Below are 21,644 nucleotides of genomic sequence, written 5' to 3' on the forward strand. Positions count from 1 at the left end.
TAACAAGGTTTTTTTTCTCCCCTCCACTCTTAGAAGCTGCTCATCTGCATTATTTCCTGGTTCTGAAGAAGGCAATGCCTAAAACATTAAAGTTGCTTCTCTCCACAGAAGCAGTGCTTTATTGACATCTTTCACATAACTAACCACTGAAAGATTTTGGTAGAGATTGTAATGGGAAAAATCGAGTGAGAGGAGAATCATTTTTAGGTCATATTATATAACCATGAGCAAATCCTGTCCGCCAGAGAGAGACAGAGTTGCAGCCCAAATAAGGCATAATCTATTACAGCAAAGCTGGATTTGACAGCAATCCAAGAGAATGTTAAAGCCTTGAACATATTTCCTACTCCCAATCATATTTTGTTGTTTTACAATATTTTTCTTTTCAAATCTGTCCTAAAAGAGCTAAGCGTCTGAAAAGTATAATCGGAGTCAAAAAGGTCAAAAAACCAGGACACTTATAAATTATTTCTCATTAATCCAATGATGTTTTAGCCATGGTTAAATTTGATCTGTTCAAAATGACCAAAATAGGAGGCTTAAAGATCTGGAAAGTATTAAAATGAAGGAAAGATATGATCGTATAAAAGGGGACTAAAATGAGATACCAACATTTTCTTGCATTTGTATGATTTGAGCCACTGATTTTAAATCAGTTTTCTACATTGATCTGAGACTGTACAATTAGAAAGTAATTGTTGACCTTTTGTAACCCAATTTTGAAATCTCTTTAGTGAAATGATTTTGCTGTTAGCTGACATCACCAACATTCCTGATGTCGTCACATAATTTTGTAAGTACTTTTCATTCCCGTAGTCAAATGCAAAGCCGGTTAAGCATGGCACAACAGCATGCAACAAAAGGAGAAAACTGGCAACTTTATTGGGTAATTATAAACAATTATGAGATTTTTAAAATTTAAGATACTGACAAAATAATCAACCAGTAGCCAAAGCAACCCAGCTTCTTTACACTGAATTCCAAAAATGACACTGGGGAAGAATCGAGATAAATAAACATACAGCTTCTCCTGGCCAAGAAAGATATGGGAGGAAGGGTTGAGCCTGAACTGCGGTGATATCTAAACATCATTTGAGTCACTAAATTGTACAATTTGGAACATATTCTGAGTCATTTATTGTTCTCCAGAAAAATATTCATTGTGACTTTTCAGTTATGACACCCAACACAATCCCTTGTCCTCCTCACAGATGGAAGGTCCAGACTATGTTTAAAAAGACTATATAGGGCCAGTTACAACCATTGAACTCTGTGTACAATTTGATGTCATAAATTTTAAAACCACACATATGTGATAATACACACACAAACTATCTGGATTAAAGGTAGACAAGTGGCCTGCTTAAACAGTAATCTACTAAACTTACTTTGCATTTCACTGGGTACAACAGCAACCAGACAACAAAATATCTTGCATTAGTTATGTACAATTCTGAGTTACAACTCAAGAACATGTTTTCTTCCTTAATTATACACTCATAAGTCACTTCCACAGTTCCTAATGATTCTTCACAACAGTGAAGTTAAAAATATTACACAAATCTGAAAATATCTCTTACACTCCTTGCAACATGCTGTATGCCTGAAAAACAGTATCTTCCTGTGCACATATGTCACAACAGATCCTGAAGTCTCAGCACCATGGTAACCACCATCAATACTACACAGAATGCTGTACTTTTAAAATCCCACCACTGGTCACAATGTAACAGCAACCCATCCTTTTAAAATAGAAGCTTATTAACCACTAGGCTGGTTTTGTGATAAACATTAAATTCATTCATAGAGCCAAGATTTCACAATTGTCAAACAAATCCAATGAATTTTCAGATTTCACATGTTTCAGTGATCTTCTCCTTGTCTGTGGGTACATGCATTTCAGTTTCATATTGCACCAAACCAAAGGATGCTGCAGAAACATTCATAAATGTTGTGAAGTACTGTAATAAAGTGGCAGATTCAGTCAAATTCAATATCTCAAACCAACATCTTTAAAACTGCAAACTCATATAGTGTGCATTATGAAGAAATTCTGATCAACTTGCACAGCATTTTTACCAATTATTGCTTGTCAAATTTTAACCAATTTGATCTACAACTGCTAGTTTAGGCTCTTCACATAAATTAGAACTGTCACATAGCAGTATTTTTTAATAACCTGGTTGTTGCTGAGTATGGAGATTTATTTCTTAAGGAGGCACTTAAAGACATTTAAAGCATTTAACTCTTCCTCCAGCGCATAGCCATTCACAATTCCAAGATTTAATCAGCACAGTACTGAAGTTCAGTTGAACAACTTTACACAGGAAATAGTTAGCCAAATACTGCAGCAATTGCTTAGACTAAGTTTACAGTTTAAATAATGGAAAAAGAAAATGTTTACTTAAGGGCACGGTGCAACACTTGATATCTGGCCAATTGCTCATATTTTTAGCTGTTGAATGCTACCATTTAACATAAGGCCTAATGTTCATACATTTTAAGACAATTGAAAAAAAGCTTGTTTTACAAAATCACATGATTATAAAGCTAAACTTACTTACAGAATACAAAATTTACTCAACTATTTTGTAAGTATTTATAACTTGAATAAGATGGTCTTCAATGAATAAAATGCATTGTAATGCTCCCTATTAAGCATTCTCTATATATTTCATTACTATAAAAAATATTTATTCCAAATGGATAAATAGAACTCTGCATGGCAAAGAAGGAAAATCACATGGTTCAGATCACAGGAGTTGCAGTCAATTTAAGGAAACCATTATCAGCCTATTGCACAGGAAAACAGTATTGAAAAGAGCCTAACAATATATATTGAATAATTTGTTGGGGCAACATCTGGTATGATCTAAATTCATCCCAGAACACTGAAATGTAACCATCGATTGATTATGCATGAAGAAGCTACTTCTAAAAGCTAAAGCTCCATATTTTACCTATCCCTCCCCAATAATATGAAACATACTTCTTTAGGCACACATACTTAAGTGCCATTTACTGACAGGTGACCATGTTACACTGCTCCTTGACCTTTGCTGTTCTTGAATAAATCACAATCACAGTGATTCCTGCATCCCATTTTTAACTTCCCTCCTGGTAAAGTTAACCTCCATAGGGCATGGCAAACAGTCCCCAAGCTTGTTGGGTTTAAAGGTTAGAAATTGATTTTGTTTCCATTATTGATCATACAGTGAACTGAACTTCAATCCATGAAATCTAACGACACGTAGAAAGGTGTGCTACTAGAAGCCTCAGAGATGGACCTCAAACTTCACAGTCACGGAGTGGTAGCAGGAAGTAACTGACACTGAACCAGGTGCATTTGCTAAACAAAAACAGAATTACCTGGAAAAACTCAGCAGATCTGGCAGCATCGGCGGAGAAGAAAAGAGTTGACGTTTCGAGTCCTCATGACCCTTCAACAGAACTGCTGCTTTGAAAAGCAACAGATTCTTTTTCTACTGTACATAAAGCTGGGCCCACTCAGGTGACATTTTAATAGAGATTGAATGCTCAGTTCTGTATCCTATACAATATTTTCCTCCAGAAAAAAGGCTAAAGGGGTGGCCTGGTAGAGGTCTTTAAGATTATGAAGGGAACTGATAGGATAGATGTAGAGAATATGTTTCCATTTGTGAGCACAGACCAAACTGAAGAGCCATAAATAGAACATAGTCACAAGTAAATCAATAAAAAATTGAAGAAGAACGATAAGAATGTGGAGCTCGTAGGTGAGATAAACCTACAGATTTAAGGGGAAGGAGAAAATTGACAGGGTTAGATGATGTAGGGCTAGGAGAAAACTCGTCAGAGCATACTCATATCTTAGATTAGTTACAGCACAGAACAAAGACATTCAGCCCAATGTGTCCATGCTGCCTCTCTGCAAGAGCAACTCATCCAGTCCCGGTTCCCTGCCTTTTCCCTGTAGCCTTGCAAATTCTTCTATTTGGATAATTAGTCAATTCCATTTTGAAAGCCATGATAAAATCTGCCTCCACTATACTCTCAGGCAGTGCACTCCAGATCCTAATTACTCGCTGGGTAAAAAAGCTTATCCTCTTGTTGCCCCTGGTTCTTTTGTCATTCATCAGAAATTGGTGTCCTCTGATTCTCAACCACTCTGCCAACAGAAACCATTTGTCCGTATCTATTCTGACAAGACCCCTCATGATAAAAACAAAAAAAAAACTGCGGATGCTGGAAATCCAAAACAAAAACAGAATTACCTGGAAAAACACCTTAACCAGCTTATATTTCAACTCTTTCTTGGACTCGAACGCAAGTTCTGTCGAAGGGTCATGAGGACTCGAAACGTCAACTCTTTTCTTCTCCGCCGATGCTGCCAGACCGGCTGAGTTTTTCCAGGTAATTCTGTTTTTGTTTAAGACCCCTCATGATCCTGAATCTATCAAACCTCTTCTCAAGCTTCTCTTATCTCAGGAGAACATCCTCAGCTTCTCCAATCTAGCCAAGTAACTGAAGTCACTCAACCTGGGAACCATTCTTGTAATTTTTTCTGCACTCTCTCTGTAGTCTTCACATCTTCCCTAAAGTCTGGTGCCCAGAATTGGACACAATACTCCAGTTGAGGCCAAACCAGTGTTTCATAAAAGCTTACCATAACTTCCTTGCTTTTGTATTCTGTTCTTCTATTGATAAAGCCCATGATCCATATGCCTTATTAACTGGACTAGTTGGACCAAATGGCCTGTTACTGTAATATGGTCTCTGATTTCTTTTCTTCCTTAAGTTAAAATCAAATACTGTTGGGAGATGAAATTCCTTTCCAACTGCCGGTAGTGTTTATATCAAAGCCCATGGAGCACCCTGTTGTTCACAGAATAACAGACCATAGGAGGAGGCTATTTGGTCACTGAAGCTTGTTGTCTGGTAAACCGGCTTCTTCCTTGCGGAGGTTAAATGCCAACTCTCTGGCATTTCCTCCAACCTTCCTCTGCATCATGACCCCACTATCAAACAATCATCGATCCCATCTCCTCTGGAGATCGTCCCTCCATTGCTTCCAACCTCATAGTTCTCCAACTCTGCACAGCCTACTTCTACCTCGTATCCATGGCCCACAAACAGAACTGCCCTGGTAAATCCACCATTTCAGCCTTTTTTTGCCCCATGGAGCCGATTTTTTCCTATCTCAACTCCATTACTCCTCTCCTTGTCCAGTCCCTTCCTACCTACATCCACGACTCTTCTGAGATGCTCCACCACTTTATCCCAGTTTCCAATTTCCTGGCCCCCTTTTCACTATCTACGTGCAATATTGCTACAACTCCATCCTCCACCAGGACAGTCTATGGGTTCTCTGCTTCTTCCTTGAACAGAGATTTAACCAGTCCCCGTCCATCATCACCCTCCTCGGCCTGGCTGAGCTTGTTCACACATTGAACAACTTCTCCTTTAATTCCGCTCACTTTCTACAAATAAAAGATGTTGCAATGGGAACCCATAGGGGTCCCAGCTATGCCTGTCTTGTTTGTTCCAGCCTTAGTCAAGTTCCCTTCCTCATCCCTTCTTCCAGTACTCTGATCTTTCAATGTCATTTTGGCCTTTATCCCAAGCCTGAAAATTTTGACTTTGCTTCCAATTTCCACTCTTTCCTCACCTTCACAAGGTTGGTTTCCCAACTGTGGCTCAAGTTCCCTGTCTCCATTTCTTTGGAAAGGTCATTGACTGCCATCCACTATAAATGCAATGACTCCCACAGCTACTTTGACCACAGTTCCTCCCATCCAGCTTTCTATAAGGACTCTATTCCATTCACCCAGTTTCAATGTTACATCTGTTCTGGCAATGGCACCTTCCACAGCGCTGCTTCCAATGTGTCTTCCTTTTCCCTCGGATTCCCCTCCACCATGTTTGATAGGGCCCTCAACTGTGTCTGTTCCATTTCTTGCACTTGTTTTCACTGTTCCCCTTCCTCCAAGAACCACGATAGAGCTCCCCTTGACTTCACCTTCCAACACACCAACCTCCACACACAACCGATCATCCTCAGCCATTTCCGCCACCTCATACATGATGCCACCAACAAACACATCCCCCCCTCCCTTTCTCCATTCTGAAGGGATGCTGTTGCCTCTGCCATGTCCTGTTTCACTCCTTAATCATCCCCCTTCCTTGCTAAAAGCACCTTTCCATGCAAGGAAAGGAAAAGCAACAGCTGCCCTTTTAGTTTCTCCCTTCTCACTGTCCAGGGCCTCAACACTCCTTTTAGGTGCAATGGCAATGTAACTGTTTCTTTCAATTTAGTATACTGTATTCGCTGCTCACGATGTGGTCCCGTCTACACTGGGGAGACCAAACGCAGAATGGGTGACCACTTTGTGGAACACCTCCATTCAGCCTAGAAGCATAACCCGAGCCTTCTGATCACCTGCATTTTAATTCGCCACCCCACACGCACACTGACAGATCTGTCCTTGGCCTCCTACATTTGTTCCAATGAAGATCAAAAGAAGTCTAAGGAACAGCGCCTCATCTTTCAATTAGATACTTTCCGACCTTTCAGACTCAACACTGAGTTCAACAATTTCACATCTTAACTTCTGCCCTCTTTTGTCGTTGGTAGCTCTTGGCGGCTTAACAGAAAATGCTGGAAATATTCAGCAGATCAGGTAGCATCTGTGGTGAGAGAAAGGGAGTTAACATTTTATGTCCGTGACCTTTCAACACAGCATCCTGAACAGAGTTCTGTTGAAATGAAAGGCCTCGACACAAAACATTTCTCTCTCCACAGATGCTGCCTGGCCTGCTGAGTATCTGCAGCATTTTCTGTTTTTGTTTTAAGTTTCCAGCATCTGCAATAGTTTTTGTATAGACGTCAGTGATGATATTGCTTTTTCCATTTACACTTCCTCTGGACCCGTCTTTTATCTCTTCACTTGTCTCGTTCCCCACCCCTTTTATCTTAAACCATCACCCTTTTGTCATTTAATCACTGTTGCATTCTACCCTATCATAGATCTACCCTTTTGCTTTTCCTTTCCCCAACTCTGTACTTGCCTAAATCCCATTACATTTCTAACTTTTTCCAGTTTTGACAGGTCGTCAACCTGCAACATTAACTTCCTCTCTCCAACCTTTTCTCTCTTGTGATATTTTCCTTTTTTATTTCAGATTTCCAGCAACTTCAATATTTTACATTTACACAGAAGTTGATGACGATTCTGCCTTTACCAGTTACACCTCCTCTGGACAAATCTTTTGTTCCTTTATATGTCCCCTGACCACCTCCTTTTGCCTTGCGCCATTTTGTCATTCAATCTCTCCTCCTTTCCAGCCCATCACCTTTCGTTGCCTTTCCCTGCCTCTCTAACTTTCTCCGAAGTATTTGCAGCATTTTCTGCCTTGATATAACGCCTGTGCTGTGCCCTGGCTCTCAATGCTCTCCCCTCCCCTCCCCCACTCAGCATGCTGTCAATCCCCTGACTGGCAAGAGGCTTGGCCACTCACAAGCCGCGCGTCACAATGGACCATCCGCACCCCCTGGACCAATCAGCGCGCCGCTGCAGAGTGGGATGGACCGCTGCCGCTACCAGCAGATTCGGTTGTCGCTCCGCTCGCGGGGGCCTGGGAGAGAAGGATCTGGAAACCGCCGGAGGTGCGACCGGCGGGGGGGGGGGGGGGGGGGGGGGGGGCGGAAGGGAGAAAGGGTTGGTCTGCCGGAGCCGCCCTCCCCGTCGCCGTCCCCACCCACACACACACACACACCCCCTCACTCCTCACCGGAAGAAAAGCGTCCTGTACATCTGATGCGCCTCATAATAGTCGCCCTTCTCCACGCTGGCCCGGAGCTTGCTCTCCACCCGCTGGACTCCGCCCCGGTTCCTGCAGCACTTCGGCAGCTCGCTGTCCGCCATTGCTGCTCGCAGCCAAAGGTCAAAGGGGCAGCGGCTTTTGCGCGCTGCGTTTGACGTCATCGCTACGGCGTCCCTCACTCACCACAAGGCGCCAGACCGCCAACTTCAAAACGGCAAGGGGCGCTCTCCGGAGGCAAAATACTGCCGCCGCTGAGCATCTGACTTCAAAACAGAAAAGGCTTCAAATATTCAAGGAAAGAGAAACGTTTGAGGTTGGTGACCTTTCAAGAGGACGGGGAATAGTTAGAAACATAATAGGTTTTGAACATAGGAGCAGGAGGAGGCCATTCAGCCCATCAAGCCTGCTCTGCTATTCAGTATGATCATGGCTGATCATCCACTTCAATGCCTTCACCCCTCATACTATCCCCATATCCCTTTATGTCACTGGGATTTAGAAATCTTCCAGTCTCTGCTTTAAACATACTCAGCGATTGAGCTTCCACAATCCCCTGGGGCAGAGAATTGCAAAGCTCCACAACCCTCTGAGTAAATAAATTTCCCCTCGTCTCGGTCCTAAGTGGCTTCCCCCTTATTTTGAAATTGTGTCCCCCTAGTTCTAGACTCTCCAACCAGGGGAAACATCTTACCTGCATCTACCCTTTAAGTATTTTGTAGGTTTCAATAAGATCACCTCTCATTCTTCGAAACTCTAGAGAATACAGGCCCAGTTTCACCAATCTCTCTTCATTAGACTGTCCTGCCATCCCCGGAACAAGTCCGGTGAACCTTCGTTACACTCCCTCTATGGCAATAAATTCCTTCCTAAGGTAAGGGGACCAAAACTGCACACAGTACTCCAGGTGCGGTCTAACCAAGGTTCCATACAATTGAAGAAAGATTTTGCTACTCCTGTACTCAAATCCTCTTGTGATAAAGTCTAACATACCATTAGCCTTCCTAATTGCTTGCTGCACCTGCATGTTAGCTTTCAGTGACTTATTGATGAGAACACCCAGGTCCCTTTGTACATCTACACTTACTAATCTCTTAGCATTTAAGGAGTACCCTGCACATCTGTTCCTCTTACCAACGTGTATAACCTCACATTTTTCCACATTATATTTCATCTGCCATGTTCTTGCCCTCTCAATAAGTCTGTCCAAATCCCCTTTAAGCCATTTTGCATTTTCCACACAGCACACATTCCCATCTCGCTTTGAGTCATCCGCGAACTTGGAAATATTACATTTGGTCCCCACATCCCAATCATTGATATATATTGTAAACAGCTGGCGCCCAAGTACTGCTCCTTGCGGTACCCCACCTGCCACCAGCCTGCCAACACAAGAATGATCCATTTCTTCCTACCCTCTGTGGTGTGTCTGTTAACCAATCCTTAATTTATGCCTGTATATTACCTCCTATTCCATGTGCTTTAACTTTGCTCACCAACCTCCTGTTTATCCTGACTTTATCAAAAGCCTTCTGAAAATCCAAGTATACTAGTTCCACCGACTCCCCTTAGTAACATCTTCAAAAAACTCCAACAGGTATGTCAAACATGATTTCCCATTCATAAATCCATGTTGATCATGCCCAAACAGGTCATTGTTATCCAAGTGTCCATTTATCACATCCTTGAGATTCTAGCATTTTCCCTACTACTGATGTAAGGCTAACAGGTCTTTAGTTCCCTGTTTTCTCTATCCTTCCTATCTCAAATAGTGAGGTGACATTTGCTACCTTCCAATCTACAGGAACCATTCCAGAATCTATAGAATTTTGGAAGATGATCACAAATGCATCCACCATCTCCACTAGCTGAAGTAGGTGAAATGGGGGCGGCTGGGGTGGTAAGAGATTAGTAAATGTAGATGTACAAAGGGACCTGGGTGTTCTCATCAATAAGTCAATGAAAGCTAACATGCAGATGCAGCAAGCAATTAGGAAGGCTAATGGTATGTTAGACTTTATCGCAAGAGGATTTGAGTACAGGAGTAGCAAAGTCTTTCTTCAATTTTATAGAACCTTGGTTAGACCGCACCTGGAGTACTGTGTGCAGTTTTGGTCCCCTTACCTTAGGAAGGAATTTATTGCCATAGAGGGAGTACAACGAAGGCTCACCAGACTTGTTCCTGGGATGGCGGGACTGTCTTATGAAGAGAGATTGGTGAAACTGGGCCTGTATTCTCTAGAGTTTCGAAGAATGAGAGGTGATCTCATTGAAACCTACAAAATACTTAAAGGGATAGACACGGTAGATGTAGGTAAGATTCTTCCCTGAAGGAGGAAAGAAAGAACAAAAAGGGAAGATCTGTGATAAGACAGGAGACATTAAATGACAAAAGAGTGGTGGGGCAGAGCCAAAGGGAGTAGCAATGGAACTTAGGACTTTGGAGCAGGAGTAGGCCATTTGGCCCTTCAAGCTTGTTCTGCCATTCAGTAAATTTGTGGCTATCTGGTTGCGGTCTCAGCTCCACTTTGCCGTCTGCCCCCATAACTTTTGACTCCCTTGTGTATCAAAAATCTGCCTAACTCTGGTTTAAATAAATTCAATGACCCAGCTTCCACTGCTCTCTGGGGAAGAGAGTTCCACATACTGATGTGTATATAATATATATAGTGAATGGTAGAATAATGAACAGCTAATGTCCAAAAGCAAAACAAAATAAGAGAAATAGAGTTAAAGCCAGCACTTGCAAAGAAAAGCAGACAAAATGTGGGGCCAGAGATTCCAGTCTGAAATTGTTGAACCCAGTGTTGGGTCCAGAAGACTGTGACGCTATCTCTGTGCGTGCAATTTATTTGCAATACACCCGTTTCTTTTAGTTCTTCAAAAAGCCACTTTTTTGTCTCCGACTTTATTCTTTCCTAAAGTTGCTGAGGCACCATCTTCTGGTTCTTTGCAAATCCCCTCCGCAGACCTGAACATCAACATCAAGGCTACCGCTCCAATGCAGTAGTGAGGAGAGTACTGCACTGTTGGAGATACTGTTTTTCAGATGAGGCATTAAATCAAGGCCCCATCTGCTCCCTCGGGTGGATTTAAAAGATAATATTTCAAAGAAGAGCAGTGGGGTGTGGGGGGGGGGTGGTTTATTTCCTGTGTCCTGGCCAGTATTTATCTCTCAACTAACATGATAAAAATGGATCAGCTAGTCACGATCACATTGTTGCCTTTGGGAGCATGCTATGCACAAAACGGTTGCTGTGTTTTCTTTATTTAAATAGTGTCTAAACCTCAAAATTACTCTATTGGCATTGGCATAAAGCACTTTGGGACATCCAGTGACTGCGAAAGGTGCTATATAAATGTAAGTCTTTCTTTTCCTTTGTCGACCTAAAAATAGCTGACCAGCAGCTTTAAAGACGTGGTGGGATAACTCTTCCCCTTTCTTCCTCCCCTCTCGATTGTCTGCGACAGGATGTGTTTTAGAGGGAAAAAAGCAAAAAACTGCAGATGCTGGAAATCCAAAACAAAAATAAAATTACCTGGAAAAACTCAGCAGGTCTGGCAGCATCTGCGGAGAGGAACACAGCTAACATTTCGAGTCCGTATGACTCTTCAACAGAACTAAGTAAAAGTAGAAGAGAGGTGAAATATAAGCTGGTTTAAGGTGGGGGGGTGGGACAAGTAGAGCTGGATAGAGGGCCATTGATAGGTGGAGATAGCCAAAAGATGTCATAGACAAAAGGACAAAGAGGTGTTGAAGGTGGTGATATTATCTAAGGAATGTGCTAATTAAGGGTAGAAAGCAGGACGAGCAAGGTACAGATAGCCCTAATGGGGGTGGGGTGAAAGAATCGAAAAAGGCTAAAAGGTAGAGATAAAATAATGGATGGAAATACATTTAAAAATAATGGAAATAGGTGGGAAGTTATTGGAAAAAAAAGGGGGGGAATCGGAAAGGGGGTGGGGATGGAGGAGAGAGTTCATGATCTAAAATTGTGGAACTCAATATTCAGTCCGGAAGGCTGTAAAGTGCCTAGTTGGAAGATAGGTGCTGTTCCTCCTGCTGAGTTTTTCCAGGTGTTTTTATTATTTGTGTTTTAGAGGGAGTGTTTTTAAACTTTTGTGTTGTGATTGTCAGCAATAAACATGAAGCAGGCTTTTAGGTAAGTCTAAATCAAAAGTAAGGATAATGTTTATTCACACAACACCCTGGAAAGTAAACACAGTGAAACACATTCACTTGGTCATGCACACAGACATACCCACAAGTGAAGATGGATTTGAAATCATCCTTTAGGATGGGAAGTTTTGCAGGCCTAGTGAGTTCCTTCTGATCCTCGGAAGACAAATGGAGGTTAAAAGCCTCTGTGGCCAAGTTTCTGTGGAGTTGAGTCTTGCAGAGGAAGACACGTTAGCCCTCCCTCTCCCTCACTGCCTGGGTTGACTGGTTGTTCAGGCAAAGTTTTATTCTTCTTGCTGGAGGATGGTCCCTCTTGTCCTGCTGATTTGCAGACTGACTGTCATTCCTCGGTTCTGGGAGTAAAATAATTTGTGATCTGAAGTCAGTTTCAGTCATGTGACACCCCACCTTGATAAATACCTCCATTGTTGACATGACTGATTCAAGGTTAGAAGCCACTGCTAATGGCATTTTAATGGTTGTTCACAACTGCTTGTGATAACTGGTTTCTCTACACCTTTCATCTGTCAAGGGTTGAGCTGGCAGACACTGGCCGGGATTTTCCGCTGTGGCGGCCGGCAACCAAAAATCCATTGACTTTCGGTGGGACTGTAAGATCCCGGCCGCAGGCAGGGCCGGAAAACCCCAGCCACTCCGTCTGGGAGAGCTATTGATTTTGAGTTTCAATAAACATCTAGTCAATGAGAGGTGTAATCTCACAAGTGGTTTCACGTTATGAATGTCTTTTCAAGGGAGGGTGCTCCACCCATGGTCACTTACATTGTAAGAACTTTCTGGAAACATGTTCAGACATGAGTTAATCCTTTGTGCAGAAATCACAGAAGGTCACCTGACCGTCAGTGACCAACTAGGGCAACATTCTGACCCTGTTTTTAAAGTCAATTTTCAAGAGTCTGCATCGACTGAAGTCTCTCTTGAAAGTTAGGAATACGATATCAATTCCGGCCTTTTGCACATCTCTGATTTTCTTCGTCTGACCATCGGCGTCATGCCTGCAGCTGCCCAAGTCCCGGGAATTTCCGCCCTTCTCCCCTCTTTTAAGACATTCCTTAAAGCCTACCTCTTTGTTTAAGACCTAACTCTAGATGTGACTGTGTCAAATTCGTCTGCTAACGCTCCCATGAAACACCTTGGGATGTTTTACCATAATAAATGTGCTTTTTAAATGCAGTTAATTGAATCCATGATGAGTTTTATTGATGAAACGGACATCAAAAATACAGATCTACAAAATCTAATGTGTCTTGATGACAAAAACAGTGGTCAGTACATTCACAATACAGAATGAAAGCTTGAGAAGAGGGTTGCATAACCCCTGGTTCTTCATTAGTGTTGCTCAGTTCTCTCATCATCTGTGTGGTTAAAACTAATGGGGCTACCATATCAGGGTTTTATAAAGACACATAGCCCAAGCTCTATACTATAGCCCTCAACAGATTATGTCTTTGTCCTAGTGTGCAACTTTTCCCTCCATCAGGAGATTCCACATACTGTACTTTGTGTTGAAGCTGAGAAAAACACTCTTTATGGGGAACACAAAAACAAGATTCTGCTTGAAGATATTTGTCAGCAGTGAGTGTGAGATGAACAAACTGTCTTAGTGCCATAAAGCACCATTTCTTTTCCTCTTCACCTAAACCCCCATTGATAAAAAGGTTTTCATTGAGATTTTTAAGAAAGCGTAAACAATAACAGTAAGGTCACAGGATGATATAATGAAGTGATCTCATTGAAGCTTACAAAATTCTCACAGGGCTCAGCAGGATAGATGCAGGATGTTTCCCCTGGTTGGCTGAGTCGGGAAGCAGGTGACGCCATCTCAGAATAAGGGGTAGGAAATTTAGAACTGAGAGGAGGAGGGATTTCTTCACTAAGGGTGGTGAATCTTTGGAATTCTCTACCCCAGAGGGCTGTGGAGACTCGGTCATTGAGTATGTTCAAGACAGAGCTCGATAGATTTCTAGTTATTAAAGACAAAGGGATATGGGGACAGTGCTGAAAAAGGCATTGAGGTAGAAGGTCAGCTATGCTCTAGTTGAATGGCAGAACAGGCTTGAGGGGCTGAATGGCCTACTCTTCCTATTTCCTTTGTTCCTATTCCCAGGCTCTTAAATCTTGAAAGATCTGAGATCATGTTACTGGTGTGTATCCATTTTCATTGGCACCCTTCAGAATCAGTCTGGAGCACTGGTCATTTATACTCCTCCTGAGTTGCAGGGCACATCGAAATAATGCTCAGCATTGACTTGGGTAGACCTTACAAATTTCTGAATAGAGATACATGTATTGCTTCGATATTACCAAAAATACCTTCGCTCCAATTAATGGCCCAAATCTTCCTGTCTCCAGGTTGTCGGAGATTTCGCGTATGTTGGGAGATGTGCATCAGGACCCTGCTGGAGTCCCGACGCACAGACATAATGTGGGAATTGCCTGGGAAGTTTTAACTTCCAATGGGTCAGCCCTGCTGTCCAGGAGCCTCCATGAATGTCTCCGACCCTGAGGTGAGAGTGGAGACTTGGGCCAGATATAGGGGACTTAGCTGCATACTTACCCTGGAAATGTTAAGACTGTTTGTTTAAAAACTGGTCTAACAGCTGGTTAATTCCACAATCAATACCACCCACCCCCCAAACCCACCGGACTACCTTCCCCAACCCCTGACTACTCCCCTGAACACCCCCCCCCCACCACCCAAATACATTCCCAACCACCCCCAACTAGACTCAACTACCCCAAGCACCCAACTCAACTAGCCCCGACCAATTATCCTTCCAAAAACTGGTTACCCCCTCTGACCACACCCTAATACCGCCCAACCTGACTATCCACTAAGACCCTAATACCCCCACAACCTGACTACCCACTCACCTACCAATTCATTCACTCACCCATTTGCTAACCCACACTTATTCATTAGAAGACTGGACCTTTCAAAAGTTACATAAACACAGTAGCTAGTGCCGTAGCCTCCCCCCATCCCCCCCACCGACTCTAGTCTGCTTGCTGGAATTAGAAGGGAGATAGCGTTCAGCCCATTTCTGTGTCAGCCGAGACTGGAAGACATGGGCAGTGGTGTCGAGTCGGGAAAATCTTTGCAGGCAGGGACAGCTGACTGGAAGATCTAGGCCAATAGCTGTGATGCTTTAACCATTTCAGTAGAGGTCTCCCATGATCAAACCTAGGAGGTTGAGCAAGATACTGAGGATTCCCACTGTCTTCTCAGCATATACGGAACACTGCTTTAGGAAGGTATCTTTAATTCTTAACAATTAGGCCCTCCCAATCAGATCTTTCCTACACCACCAGGAGTATCGCCCCCTCCACACACTGCCCTCAAGGTGGCTGTGGTTGGGAAGAGACCGTTGTTCACCTCCTTGTGGAATGTGCCTTTGCAAAGATCTGGAGAGAGATGCAGTGGTTTCTGTCGAGGTTCATCCCAAGCAGTTCTGTGATACAGGACTCTGTGCTGTATGGGCTGTTCCCAGGGACACACACCGAGACAAACATCAACGCAACTGGAGGGTCTTCCACTCAGTGAAAGACACTCTTTGGTCTGCACGAAACTTGTTGGTCTTCCAGCGCAAAGAGTTGTCCCTGACTGAGTGTTGCAGACTGGCACGTTCCAAGGTCCAGGACTATGTGCTGAGGGACGCACTAAAGCTTGGGGCAGCTGCCGCAAAGGCACAATGGGGAAAGGTCACTGTCTAGACTTTTCAACCATGGTGCACCAGGGGGCTGGGAATTGTATAGACCCCTTGGGTTGTATGATTCACATTGAATGTATGCAGTTAATATTACATGTATCACAATTGTATTGAAGCACCTCAGACTGCAACATGATCTATGTAGATAACAAATACCATTGCACTGTTTGTAATGTTCATTGATTGTATTGTAGCACCTCATGATCTATGTGGAAAACTTGAATGTGATGGCCATTCTGAAATGTTTTGTAAGGTTCCTTCAGATATTTTATAAATAAAGTATATCTTTCCAAAAAAAAAAGTCCCTTTGTAAACTTCACTTTGTTTCAAAGTTGAGGTGGGTTAGAGATTTGGCACTAAGCTGAAGCATTACAATCTTCAGGAATCCAGTATCTACAATCTTGAAGCTGGACGTGTCTTTGACCTAAGAGAACCACACTATAGCTTTCTACTTGACCACAGTACTCACTAAGAGAGGCTAGAGAGATGACGATACTAGGATTAATCGGTGGTTAGCTGACTCAACCAGTTCAGAGGTAGGGCTTATTGATCTCTGCACCAGTTAAAAGTTAGGTTGTCTTTTCCCAGCAAAGCCCACACAGGAAACAAACCTCTAAGGACAGGTGAGGAGAGGGTTGGGCTCAGCTACAATGCTGATTCAGCCACCCCCGCAGTTAAACTGTCTAACATTCACTGCCAAGCTTCATGTGTGAGTAATGATGAGAGCACAATTTCCAACACCTGCAGAATTGCAGCCCCAAGGAGAGGAAGGACCCAGAAACATCCGGCAAAAAAAATGAGTTTAATACAAAATCCATTTGGTTTATCCATTAGGGAATTTCTGCTATAGATATCCAGAACATTAGATCAAGTTTATATCTTAAGTGTGCCTGGGCCCAGGGAGGAGAGTGGGTTTGGAAACAGTAGGGAAATCTGACTTGAAATACTAAAATAATAAAATGCTGAAATTCATATACTTAATTATACTTGCAATTAGAATAGTGCTAATAAAAGGGGAGAGACATTAACTTTCTCAGTACAGAGCAAAAAGTTGCTGTCGGTTATCGAAGAAAGTTATCGAGGAGTCTCCGAGGGAAAGAAGTTCAAGAGAAATGTTCCCTAAAGATTTCATCCCTGCTTTCCCAGGCCTGGGTCTGACCATCCATATGGAGATTTTACACATGGAGATTTTGTACAAATAAGTTTAACCTTTACTAAAATAGGCTGCAGTGAGGTGCAATAAGATGCACGTATCTCAAATTTCATAGTTGGCCTTCCACATTTTCCATTGTATTCTAAGGTCACGAGCATGAAGATGCAAATTGAACACCAGATAGATTCTACAAAGTGAAAGACTGGGTTATGTCCCTTCCACAATCAATCAAGGCTCATTACGTTTGGGTGTTATTGGGTGTACCAGTACCAGCTGAGTGTGACACAGATCTGAGAGGCATGTTCTACTCCAAAAGTCACAGCCCTCATTCACAAAAAGCTTACCCGTATACAAAGTGATTTATTTCATTAGTAGTAGTGCAGTTAGGACTAATTCTTGAATGCCTACCAGACGCTCCAGTAGACTGCCAAGGGAATTAAATTTTGCTTCACTCCTGAGCCTGCAAATCCAAAACAACTGTCAGCTTTCACCGTCCTCACCCCTCAAACTGACCCCAACTTAAGCATGATGGGCATGTGCAGATTAGCACAGAATTCCTGAAGTTATGATCTGTCACACAAGGCTCCAATACATGCTGCGCTATGATGCCTCCCACTCCCCTAACAACATTCATGATATCACCAAGAATTTTAGCTTTCCTGCTCCCACATTGTCATTTGAAACCCCTTATAAAGTTACACCTTATTCAATCAGGTGAAATTGAGTTTTTAATAGTGATGATTAATAAAAATTGATGAACAGAACTGGCTGTGAAAAAAAATTATGAAGTGCTGTTAAATTTAGATTTAATTTTTTAGCTCCTACACTTTTCTAATTGTTTCACAAGATGCGGATGTCCTTGGCTAAGCCAGCATTTATTGCCCATCCCTAACTGCCCTCGAAGGTGGTGACAAGCTGCCTTCTTGAATTACTGAAGTCCATGAAGTGTAGGTAGACCCACAGTGCTGTCAGGGAGTTTGAGGATTTTGAACCAATATGTATGGTCTCAATCTCAATTTTCACAATGCAGAAAGAGAAAAAGTATTTTTTTTTATTTTACTGCTTTTTGTTTTGTTTCTTGTCTGTGTCTATGAAAGCCCTTTCATATGATTGGACATTCTGAAGCTATCAGTTCACTCCCAAATAATACCGAATTCCAAGTATCCCAAATGCAGACACAAACATTAAGGGTAGAAAGGCTGGTCAAACCATCAGAGAATAACTAATGGTTAGAGAAAATTTTTTGAAACTGCTTCCTTATTTAAAAAAATTGAAAATAAAACCACAACAGGAGCAGAAATTTGTCAGGCAACAATATAGTCTGTAGCATAAAAGCAAAAATACTGCAGATGCAGGAAATCTGAAATAACAGAAAAATGCTGGAAAAACTCAGCAGGTCCAGCAGCATCGGTGGAGAGAGAAACAGAGTTAACGTTGTGTCTCTGAAGAGTCATACAGACTCAAAACGTTAACCATTTCTCCCACCACTGTTGCTGCTAGACCTGCTGAGTTCCAGCATTTTTCTGTTTTTGTTTAATACAGATTGTAGTTTGTACTATTTTTGAACATTTTGCAGGCTGTTAAATCTCAACACAATACTCCATGAACACAGCATTGCTATTTTTTCTCGTTTTTTCCTGTCCTGCAGTGGGTTCTAATGTCGCAAGTTGAAAATATAGAGTCTGTGAATATTTTAAGTTTCTTGTTTCAATGTGCTCAGCAGTGGGAGATATGCTCCCAGTCCAGTAGGTGGCAGTACACGTTACAGTCCAGACAATAACCAATAAAGGAAGTGATCACAGCAGCCAGTTCTACGAGGATTGTTTACAAGACTTCTGTCAACTGGACATTTTGACTGCAGTGCTTTCCTTCAGGCAACACATCATCACAAAAAAAGACTGCTGATTAAAAGCAAAAATATTGCAGCTGCTGGAGATCTGAATTTTTTTTTTAAAAAAGTGCTGGAAAAACTCAGGTTTGGTAGCACCTGTGGCGAGAGAAACAGTTAATATTTAATAGTTTATATTTCAGACTGATTTACTTGGGCTGTCAGCTTTCACCAACTGCTCAAGGACACAAGTGACTTGGACTTGATTAACCAGATTTGAAAATGGAAAACTTGCTGCTCATCAACCACACCCTCTACCACAACCACCCCCACACCACACCGCAGGAAAAATTGCCATGCATTGTTTCCTGCCAAATGCTTACCATAAAAACTGCTCTAAACAGAGGTTTGGAAACACATGTGAATAAGATGTCTCACCCGCCGATTTGTGTGGCATCTCCCCAACAAGGCACGGGAAGATCATGGTGCATTCCAAAATAAGGAATACCAAAATGTTTCACCTCACAGCTGAAGCCATTGGAATGTGTAAATTCTTTTTGCTTCCATGAAGATTTTACAAGCATGTTGCAGATCTTGCAGGAAAGGTTTGTCGGGGCAGGTACTCCATTTCCTCTCAAGTAGGAACACCAACTTTTCACCATTGCATCTAATGGTCAGTGAAGGCCCAGGATGAAAATGCTGTGCTCCTTTTGCCTCTGTGCTTGTGCTGCATGACTTTACCACAACTCGCAAGTTTTGCTAGCAGGAAACTGTTCATATCAAATAGCTTTTAAATGCATCTCACTAGTGAGAATTTACAATCAACTGATCAGCAATAATAGCTTATTTGGAGCTTTGCATATTCTTGTACAAATCTTAGGCAAGAAAGGATCATGTTTGTTGAAGTAATTAAGTATCCCAACAACTGCAACAGTCACAATAAAACAGACAGTAAAAGTTCGGCCATGCTACCATTTAAACAGTATGCAATAAATCATAACTAGTCAAAACTTTAGTCTCAAACCTTTAATCAGGTCCCAATGAACTTCTGTAGAAATCAAACAGGACAGCATGCATTTTAATAAAGAAATTTCCTCATAACAGTTGCTGTGAAAATTAACTTTCAATAAAAATGTTTCAAACACAGGAATGTATAAATCCCAAAATAACTGCTGGTCCATCTGGCTGGTTTTAACATTGAACAACAGAATTAGTTCAAACCCATGATTAAAATTGAGCTCTAGTGATGTTTGCATGTAAGGCATCACCTGGTGTAGCAATAAGCCACACAAGGTGCTAGGTTATATCCCAAGCTGTTCAGGTTGTTCAAAATGTCAAAGCTCGTTTCCATTTGTGCTGCGTAGCTACAGTGCCTTTCCCCATTCTAGTTGATACAGAGTCTCTCAGCACAGGAGGTGGCCATTCAGCCCACCCCCCCCCCCCCCCACCCCCCCCCCGCCATGCCTGCTCTCTAATAAGAGACATCCAATTAGCCACACATTCCACCCACCCCACACGCCCACTCTTGCCCCACAGCCCTGCAAAGTTTTTCCCCTAAATGTCCAATTGCCTTCTGAATGTTAATCTGCTTTTGCTTCCCTCTCATGTGGTGCATTCAGGATCATAAACAGTTAAGTGAAAAAAAAATCTCATCTCTGATTCTTTAGCCAATCTCACTGGTTCTACTTCATGGAAACAGTTTCTCCTTATTTACACCCTCAAATTTTGAATACTTCTCAAATCTCCCCTTAACTTCTCTGCTCTAAAGGATAACAATGTCAGCTTATCCAGTCTCTCCACATGAAGAACAGCCGCTTGGCTGGGGTACCAGGAGATTGCCAGTATCCATGGGATCATACCTCAGAATCAGTGTTTTATGAGGTGAAAGTTAGTAATTTTTTATGAATTGAAGGATTAGATAATACTTGGTTACCACTGCTTTGCAACAGTAAGGTTTTGACTGCAGTAGTCACTATTATTACCCATTCTGCATTGGCAGTTTTCACAGTGCATTCATCAGTGGATAACTAACCAATTGCTACAGTCAATACATACATAGGAGTACATTGCTTTTTACGGCACAACATCCCAAGATGTGAGAAGTATTTAAAAAGGGCTGGATAGTAATTGGCAGGTCTGGCAGCATCTGCGGAGAGGAACACAGTTAACATTTCTAGTCCGTATGACTCTTCAACAGAACTAAGGAAAAATAGAAAAGAGGTGAAATATAAGCCTCTTTCCTATTTTAACTTAGTTCTGTTGAAGAGTCATACGGACTCGAAATGTTAACTGTGTCCCTCTCCGCAGATGCTGCCAGACCTGCTGAGTTTTTCCACGTATTTGTGTTTTGGATTTCCAGCATCCGCAGTTTTTTGCTTTTACCAGATTGTAATTATTTCCTATGAACCCCATAATTTACCCATTTTTTTCTTTGTGCCCATATACCATTTGTGCTGTATAACCACTGCCCCTTACTCCATTCTGTGGCTGATTGCATGAATCCTACCAAAATTTATCAAAGGGAGTGGCATTTCTGATGCACTTTGAAAGATGTACGGATGCTCCAACCATGTTTTCTCTTCTGAACCTTCAAGCTTTCTTGTGCGTGATGGGTCAGAAGATAACTCCGCAATTGCAGAATGATACAGCACAGGTGGTTAGTCAGCCCACTGGGCTTGTACCAGCATTCAAAGGGCAATCCAATTAGTCCCACGACCCTGCTCTTTCCTCATAGCCTTGCAACTTTTCTTTTTTTAAAGTATATATCCAATTTCCTTTTGAAATTCTGATCGAATATGCTTCTACCATCCTTTCAGATAGTACATTCCAGATCATAACTCAAGCTATTTACTGACCAGTTTATCCTAAAACTGGACCTCAATTTACACAGTCCCACATTTAAAAAGCTCCAACTTTTGGAAATTTATCATATCTAAATACAAATGTTACACAAAA

General features: G+C 42.1%; 1 protein-coding gene across 2 annotated transcripts in view; it reads right to left on the reverse strand.

Moving 5' to 3' along the window:
• get4 (guided entry of tail-anchored proteins factor 4) overlaps window positions 1–7,942 on the reverse strand; it is a 31,410-nt gene extending 23,468 nt beyond the window's left edge. For both annotated transcript variants that reach the window (XM_041207102.1, XM_041207103.1), the window contains exon 1: window positions 7,771–7,942. In XM_041207102.1, coding sequence (XP_041063036.1) covers window positions 7,771–7,904 — 134 coding nt within the window. In that variant the 5' untranslated portion in view covers window positions 7,905–7,942. The remainder of the gene's footprint in view (window positions 1–7,770) is intronic.
• Window positions 7,943–21,644: the final 13,702 nt, after the last annotated feature.

This window comes from Carcharodon carcharias, chromosome 15 (genome assembly GCF_017639515.1).
Source record: "Carcharodon carcharias isolate sCarCar2 chromosome 15, sCarCar2.pri, whole genome shotgun sequence".
In the NCBI taxonomy this organism is placed as follows: domain Eukaryota; kingdom Metazoa; phylum Chordata; class Chondrichthyes; order Lamniformes; family Lamnidae; genus Carcharodon; species Carcharodon carcharias.